We start from the raw sequence: 9,115 nt of genomic DNA, 5'->3' as shown, positions 1-9,115 counted from the left end.
TTAGCCCAATCCCCGCACTCCACCCAGTTCTGTGCTTGCTATAATTGCTCTTACGGTTAGTTCTCCTTTCTCTACCAGATTCTGCTTGGCTGCTAACCACATGTCAACCACATGTCATGTTCTGTCTCCTTTCCTTTCTGGAATGCCCCCATGACAGTTACCAGTAACCATTCTTTCTTCTCTCATCACCTCGAGTAGACATGATATCTCCCTGCCACTGTTCACTGCTCTCTCACATAGGAAGATTTTCAGATTACATTATTCCCAGGAATGTTAAATGGTTCGCAATACCACAGAGTTAGAGATAGAACTAGGATTCCCAATAAACAGCTGTGTATTAGATAACAATCAACCCATAATGTTTTATAATTCAAAGTCAAGCACCTTGTTTCATAAGCAGGAGCTTATGTAAGCTGTGACACTGGCAGAGCATTGTTGGGACATGTTGTCTGGCAATGGCCTCTCTGGTTGCAAGTTTCAGTTTTCCAACAAGTCTTTTGCAGCTAATCTTGTGCAAATAAGCAAAGGAAAAGAGCCAGAGTGAGCAGAAAGCCTACAACTTCAGGAAAGGGGACATATATCAGAGGTGTTCTTTCAGACATCTAGTTACTATTTTCCTTTCTAATGCTCAATTGCAACTTGTTTCTTGTGACAAGGATGGTCGACTGCCAGATCAGATCTCTGGCCTCATTTGTTTAGGGTTAGACACCATTACTTGCACAGAGATGGTGAGGCTATTTTGAGCTTCTCAAGGGCATGCATGTAATGCATTGTCTTGCTTGATACATGATCTAGTTCTGCTTCACATAAAGGAAATCACTAAGATTGACCTTACTGGGAGCAGAACAGAATACAAACCTATGCTTCCCTAATTCTGACTCCACGCAGAGCCAGTCCATTCTGGATCAGAAGCACTAAAATTACCAAGACCCCCCCCCATGTAGAGTATGCATCTTCGGAAAGTTCATAAAATCGGCTCAATTTCCTCCTATGTGAAGTTGGAATAACATCTACCTTGGAAGTTTAAGAATTTTGCTGCTTTAGAGGACTATATCAAATGTACAATAGACATTCCATTCACTTTCATTAAATACTAATTGTGCATCTATTATGAACCAATAACCAGAATAGGAATGGAATCTTTACCCTTAAGGTAATTATAGTTAATCATGGGGAGGAGTTAAAAATTTTATAGTTAATCATATAAAAATTCAGTAAGTATAATAAAAATTAAGGACATGGTTTCTGCTACCTCTCAACTTTAAGTTTATGATTAAACTAGTTAGACTCTCTTTGAACATGAGGAAAGACATACAATACTTTGGCATTTATTTCTTATTTCTATTACAAAAAAGGTTTTATGATGTATATTACAGAAGTTAAAAGAGGCATATCATGTCTAATAAATATTTTTGTCTCCTCAATCTAATCCAATTCAAACAGTGATGACAACCACAAAGTCAACAAAAATCTACTAAAAATACACATTAATTAAACAGCAAAATGTTTCTAATACTTTGGAAAGTCTTTGTGGCCAGAACCTGTTAGTAGCTTATGCCTGTAATTCTAGGTACTCAGGAGACTGAGATCTAAGGATTAAGGTTCGATGCTAGCCTTGGCAGGCAAATCCTTGAGTCTCTTATTTACAAAAAACTAGCAAAAAGCCAGAGGTGGAGGTATGTCTCAAGTGGTAGAGCATAAGCCTTAAGGGAGAAAGCTAAGCAAGAGTGTGAGACCCTAAGTTCAAGCCCTAGAATGGCACACATTAATAAAAAGTCATGGGATGACTCTTACTCTATTATCAAAGTAACTAATATTTATTAAGGTCTTTTTATGTCCCTGTCCCAAGCTAAATGTGTTTTTAATTATTCTTCACAACACTACCAGATATATAGCTTAAAATCTATATTTTACAGATGAAAGAACTAAGAGATAGGGCATGAATTTCCAAAAGTCACACCAGAAGAAAATATCAGAGCTGGTTATAAAGGCTACAAATTTCTGTCTATGCAAATCTTTGTGCTACCGTTGGTCTGAGAGTACAATTTCTTATGAGCCAGTTTCAGAGACAATCACATTCTTACATTGTGAATAAATATGAGGTAAGTCAAAAATTTCAATGTAAAATGCAATACTATATATAACAAAATATAGCAGAAATATGTTATGTATTAGGACTTTTTAAAGTATGATATACAACCCATAAATAATAAAAGATGTTGTTAACTGTTCAGATTGGTTTAAAACATTATTAGGGTAAAAACAATCATAAGCAATTAAAAGGCTAATATTTATTATAGCTAAAGAAACTAAGTTAATAAAGAAAACAAAGAGAAAATTAGGCTTAAATGTGAATATAATTTTCATAGTAAATTTACTGACAGCCAATAGCATAAAATGTTATTTCTTAATACTCTTTCAGAATCAAAAATATTGATAAAATATTAAGTCATATCAACAGTATCAAACTTTCAAATATTAAAGTGATTTACTATTTTCAATATCTTTTGTGTGGGGAATTTTAATTCCAGGATATATCTTCCAAACTATCTTTCTATGTGCACAAATATGTGTATGAAATGATTTGATGCTCTATTGGGTGAAATAGAGGAAAACAGGAAAGAATTAACAAAAGAGGTTTGATTAAATATCTGAGCTAATAAAACTGACTTCTGTATACTAATAAGAGTGTGATTTCTGGCAAAAATATAAAGAATATTGACCAACAATATTGTTTCATTTATTTCATTTCTATGTACATAGAAAAATAAACTTAAAACAAACCTACTCAAATATTAGTAAGTCACTTGAAGAATAGAAAAGGATTCAGTATTTACTTTTATATTGCTTAAGGTTTCCAGTACAAACACACATACATTTCACACTATTTAGCTATAAGTTTTGTTTGTTTGTTTGTTTGTTTTGGCGTCCAGTCGTGGGGCCTGAACTCTGGGCCTGGGCACTGTCCCTTAGCTCTTCAGCTCAAACTAGCGCTCTACCTCTTGAGCCACAGTGCCACTTCCGGCTTTTTTTTTCTTTTTGCTTATGTGGTGCTGAGGAATCGAACCCAGGGCCTCAGGCATGCAAGGCAAGTGCTCTACCACGAAGCCACCTTCCCAGCCCCAGCTATAAGGTTTTTTAGAAATAAAATGCTTAGATGTTTCATAAAAGAAAAAGAGGTTGTTCAACATACGACTGATAAAATAATTTTATGTAATAGTTTAGTTGATGAGGTGGTAATTTTCATTTGGCTATAACTATTTTAGGAAATTCCTGGACATTTTTTTATTCTTTATGGAGATTTCCAAAGTTCTATCTGTCTTTTATTTTTCCTGAAAATATTAGAAGGTCTGTTTTATCTCCCGTGTTAGAATTACTGGTACACACATGGCTGTGTCTTTAACTCCTTGTCAAAATTTCAGTACTTGTTATCAGCTTCTGCATTTCAATTGATTGCCTGAGACAGAGTCATATATTTTTAAGTAGACCACAATGTTGCTTATTAAATGACATTAATCAATGAGCAATTGATCGATCAAATTGATCAACTTTGAGCTATTCATCTACTGATTTTAAAAAAAGATCCTCATACTAGAAATGTTAGTTACAATGGCCACAGTTAAATGTGTTCAGATAAGAGGAAATTAAAAATTAAAAACATCTCACTGTTATATTTAAGAAGTCAAAGTCATAATTGGTAAGTTTGGATGCCATGAATCATAAAGGTAGATCATTAATGTGTCACTGGGAAATCAAGGTGGGTCCCTAATACCATGCTACCAGGATTTTTTCTCGGTTTTACCTTGTTTGATTTATTAGTAACTTTATAAAAATTCCTTAAATTATGACAATCGTGTTTGTGTATGACATGAAACTAAAAAGAATGTCAAATTTCTTGGGGAAAAAACAATAAAAAATTCTTAGATAAATGAGTCAAGAAAATGTGGTATATATACACAATGGAATTCTATGCCTCTATCAGAAAGAATGACATTGCCCCATTTGTTAGGAAATGGAAAAACTTGGAAAAAATTATATTAAGTGAAGTAAACCAAGCCCAAAGAAACATAGGTCCCATGGTTTCCCTTATTTGCAATAACTAGTATATGTCTGAGACAAGCAGAAATGGTCATATAAGTTGATCTTAAGTGAATTGAACCCCAAGATAAGGACTCAAATGTTTTTTCTTGCTTGCTATTGTTTCTAACATATTTATAAGATATTTCTTTGTTTCTTTGTATGTCTCTCCCCCAAAGTATAACCCCTGTTTTCACTGTATTTGATGTTGGTATAATTTGTGGAGGGTAAGGGAAAAAACAAATTGCTTAAATAGGGATACAGGTGGACCCATTGCAACAATGAGGTGTACAAGACGTTATGTCGAAAAATGAACTTTACAACTTTGGTGTGGGGGGGGGGTGTGTGGCAGGAGGAAGCAACAATGCTTGATAAGAAATTTACTCACTACCTTGCCCATATAATTGTAACCCCTCTGTACAGTATTTTCACAATAAAAAAAATTCTTAACTTCATAATGTAAATCAACATGATAGAAAAAACAGCTAAGCTGAAAGTCAGATCTTCTCTGAAATCCCAAAGGGCATATGTACACATTCATAATGGAGGAATATGTAGCTTAGAAACAGTACCTCTGATTTGCTGTCATTATCAAAATATTGCAAGCTTATGGTATGGATACTCTCATAGTTAATGCTATTTTTGACTGATTAAGACAAATATAGATCTTTGATATATATTTCTTATTTTAGCAGCATATTTGGATTATCTAGGACCTTAACTAAAAGGCTTATTTAGTTGATCAGAGAGGATTCTCTCTCCCCAAACATAATAGTTGTTAGTCCTTTGTGTCTTAATAGAAACAGGTCATCTAGGAAAAATATATGCATAGTTTGTATTATTCAATATTAATAGCATGCTGGGGATGTAAAGTTGTAGATGGTTTACTAATAGTAGCTAAATCAATTAGTTAGGTCATATGAAAACATTCTTGCAACAGTCAATGGTTTAGGACTGATCAGTAGAGCCAAGTCTTTCTTCATTCTATCAGGGCTCATTGACTTAATCATTTGTTTTCCTTAAAGCCACATGATTTTAAATCTATATGTAATCTTAATACTACTAAAATCAGAAAAATGTCACACTTGTTGAGAAACTTTTATTCTAGCTGATTTCCTTGTGTGTGTGTGTGTGTCTAAGTAATGAACACCACATGCTTTACATTTTCAGTTTTGTTGCTTTACAGATTCAACTTTCAGTCTTCTTGTTCTCTCTCTTTCCTCCAAATTTCCCCCCAAATACACTTATTTCCTCACATATATCACAAAATTTAAATGTTTGATGGAACTGATAAAAGATGGGAATAATGAAAAGACAAGTATAAATTTCATCATTCAATGGCAATGTTTTATTTTAGTTAGGACAAAAATCAATAAAATGCTAATTATAATACCAGTACTTCTTCCTAAAGTGAATAAATATACTTTCAAGCTTCTTTTCTTAAACATTTTGATTAAATTAAATACTAACAAGATTTATTCCAAGATTAGAAATATATAAAGTCCTACTATCTGTTAGATTAATCCTTAGAATCACAAACCTTAAAAAATTACCCAATCAAATAGATTGATTCTATCATTATTTAAGCTTCTCTTTTGTAAGAAATGAGATTTCTTTCAATACAGGTATCATACTATCATAATATCTGTAATTTAAATAGGATTATAATTTTGACCTATTTGCTTCAAGAAAATATACAATAGTCTTTTAGGCTTTATTTTATTTTTAACTAGAGAAATGGGAAAGAAGAGGGAATTTCCAAGTAAGGATCAGACTTAACAAAGTAAACTCAATCTATTTATTCATTGCAACGAACAGAGATAGAAATTTAAATATTAGCATTACAGTATAATAATGTTAAGTAAGACTATCCAGTAAAAAAATCACAGACTTTTTCTAAATTAAGCTTAATTTCACAGGACATAGAATCAATATTAAGTCTGGTCATCAAATAGGACTCATTCTCATAGGGACACAGGGAGAATCAGAAGATGGGGAAGTGGCTACAAGATCAATATGAAAACAGGCAGAAGAGAAAGGTCACCAAATAAATCATGAGCTGATGTCTTTTCTACCGTGCTAAATCTCAACACTTTCTACAAAACAAGACATGATTTCTAATCGGCTATGACAACATTTTAGAGAATGGTCTGTTTCTACATTGGCAACCAAAGTAGAAGCAGATTATTTGAGAAAATTTTGACTTTAAAAATGAATTAGTTTATTAATTTGAAAAAATCTCCCTAAGTGATTTCACATACTTAATTCCAAAAAAATGTTAGTATATCACTGACTAATGGTTTTTCATAGAAATAATATACCACTAACCTCTATAAGAATGCTGAATACTGATCCATAATACTTCAACCATTCTTTGAGTGTTTGAGATTATTCTCCTCATTCTTCAAGGTCCAATACTTTCTCTACCAATCTTTTGTTTCCTGAGAAAAAGGAAACCACGGAATAAAATTTCCCTAACTGCCCTCCTCTGCCTAGACTTGCTTTTCCTTCTAAGAATGAGCAATCACATCTCTATGGAAAGCTAACCTCTCCATCTGTCTTCCCCATCCTGTCCCTTTCCCCCAAGGACTTGGTTCTTGAAATGATGTCTTTATTCTGAAATTGTATCACTCATTCTTTTTGATTTTTCGTTTTTTAGGAAATCATTCCAAAGAGCTTCCAACCATGTTTTAAAAGCTTTTTATCCATACACAACAAAAGGGTTGTCTCCTTCCTGTTCTTTTATTTTTCTCTTTAAATTACAGCATATCTCCTGAAATATATAGCCAAATCTTGCTATCTCTGCCACTTACACACACACACACACACACACACACACACACACACACACACACACACACGTGGGCTTAAGAAACCAAAGGATGGGGCTGGGAAGGTGGCTCAGCGGTAGAGCACTTGCCTTGCATGCTTGAGGCCCTGGGTTTGATTCCTCAGCACCACATAAGCAAAAAGAAAAAAGCTGGCAGTGGTGCTGTGGCTCAAGTGGTAGAGCGCTAGTCTTGAGCTGAAATGCTGAGGGACAGGCCCAAGCCCAGAGTTCAGACCCACGACTGGACCTGCCCCCCCCCCCCCCCCGCAAAAGAAACCAAAGGATGATAGGAATTTATTCAAGGAAAGGAAGCAAACTCTGATATATAAAGTAAGTATGTGGGGTTGGAAGAGAGATCACTGGGTGTCTGTGTAGGGGGTGTTAATGAGTCTCAGAAGCTCTCCTCTGGCTGAGAGATAGGGTTGAAAGATTTGTTAACCAGGTTCAGGGAGAAAGAAGGATTATTTTATATGACACAAGCGATTGCACAATTTATTATACATTTCACATATGTAAGGAAAATATATAATACTGTTGAGAATGTATTATTATTGGTAAACATACCCACAGTTCAATTTGTATTGCAGAATCTGGCATATGTCATGAGAAGAGAAACAGATGTGTCTGAGCCTCTGCTGGCATTTCTTTGAGTCCTGGGAGGTAGCATTGCGCAGTAATCTTACTCAACCAATAATTTTACAAGAGCAGATGTACGTAAGTGTGAAATCTTCAAAGCACTTGAAAATCAATTGATTTTCTTAATAATGACACAATTACAAGGATATACATATCTATAAAGAGGCTGGGAGGAGCTTTTAGAGAGAGAGAGAAGATAGGAGAGAAGAGAGAAGCAAAGGAAAAGTAGTTTTGTTGCATATTACAAAATTAAAAAAATTCTGACATTAATACTTATTAAATACTTCAACATACATCAGATTCTGATCCAGCTCCAATTACAAAATCTACAACAAAAATCTAAAATTATAAGAGATAGGCCTTAATTTTTCATTCAGAAAGTATTTTATTGCCAGGCCCATGCCTGTACTCCTAGCTACTCAGGAGGCTGAGTTATGAGGATTGCAGTTCAAAGTCAGCCAGGGCAGAAAAATCTGTGAGACACTTATCTCCAATTAACCACCAGAAAACCAGAAGAAGCACTGTGGCTCAAAGTGGTAGAGCTCTATCCTTGAGCAAAAGAGCTCATGGATAACTCCCCATTCCTGAAGCCCCAAAACCGACAAAAGATGTACAAGACACTATGCTGAAAAACGAACTTTACAATTTAGGCGGGAGTCGGAGGGGGAGGGGATTGTAGTTGTGAGGGAAGGGATGGTGGGATGGTAGAGGAAAAACAAAGGAGGAGACAACAATACTTGATAAGAAATGTACTCATTACCTTGCTCATGTAACTGTAACCTCTCCTCTGTACAGTATTTTCACAATAAAAAACATTTAAAAGATAACACAGATATGTGAAGCACAAGTACCAAAAGCTCTGAAGCAGCCTTCCCCTGAGGGTAGATGAAACACAGCTCTCAAAATCATCATGGATGATATACTAATGGCCATTAGATCAAAGCCACTTTGAGAGAAAGCCACAAAGAGCCCATAACCACAGTTGACTGTGGTGTTAGCACACAGCAACTTGAGCACAGCCCTGTGCTCACAGTAGGACTGGGGAATGACCCTGTTGGGGCAGAAGGGCATCCTGGAGATCATGAAGCAGAAAGGGCTCACCCACAGCAGCCCTCTCATCATCACCTCCGCCCCCAGCTTCATCACTGCAGAGGTGGTCAGGATGCTCAAGTGCTGGAGTGGGAAGCAGATGGCCACATAGTGGTCCAAGGCCATAGCCATGAGTACCCCAGACTCCACAGAAGAAAAGGCATGGATGAAGAACACCTGGATGAGGCAGACATGATATTCAATCTCATGGGCATGAAACCAGAGTATGGCCAACAGTTTTGGCTGTGTAGAGGAAGACAGGACCAGGTCAGTGACAGCCAGCATGGCCAGAAAGAGGTACATGGGCTTGTACAGGGTGCAGTCGATTTGGATGATGTGCAAGATGATGATGTTTCCCACTATAGCCACAATATACATGACACAGAATGGAAAGGCAATCCAAACTTGGGAATTCTCCAGTCCTGGGATTCCAAGCAAGATGAAGAACTCGGGATGTGCAGAGATGTTCCTTGAAGTGAACAT

General features: G+C 35.8%; 1 protein-coding gene across 1 annotated transcript; it reads right to left on the bottom strand.

The window, feature by feature from the left end:
* Nucleotides 1-8,359: 8,359 nt before the first annotated feature.
* LOC138825667 (olfactory receptor 52R1-like) lies at nt 8,360-9,115 on the bottom strand. Its single transcript, XM_070020354.1, has one exon. The coding sequence runs from the start codon at nt 9,113-9,115 to the stop codon at nt 8,360-8,362; it is 756 nt and encodes a 251-aa protein (XP_069876455.1).

This window comes from Dipodomys merriami, unplaced genomic scaffold (assembly GCF_024711535.1).
Source record: "Dipodomys merriami isolate MVZ:Mamm:240054 unplaced genomic scaffold, mDipMer1.0.p SCAF_14, whole genome shotgun sequence".
NCBI lineage: Eukaryota > Metazoa > Chordata > Mammalia > Rodentia > Heteromyidae > Dipodomys > Dipodomys merriami.
Note: the sequence above shows the minus strand (reverse complement) of the source record. Positions and strands in the feature narration are given on the sequence as shown.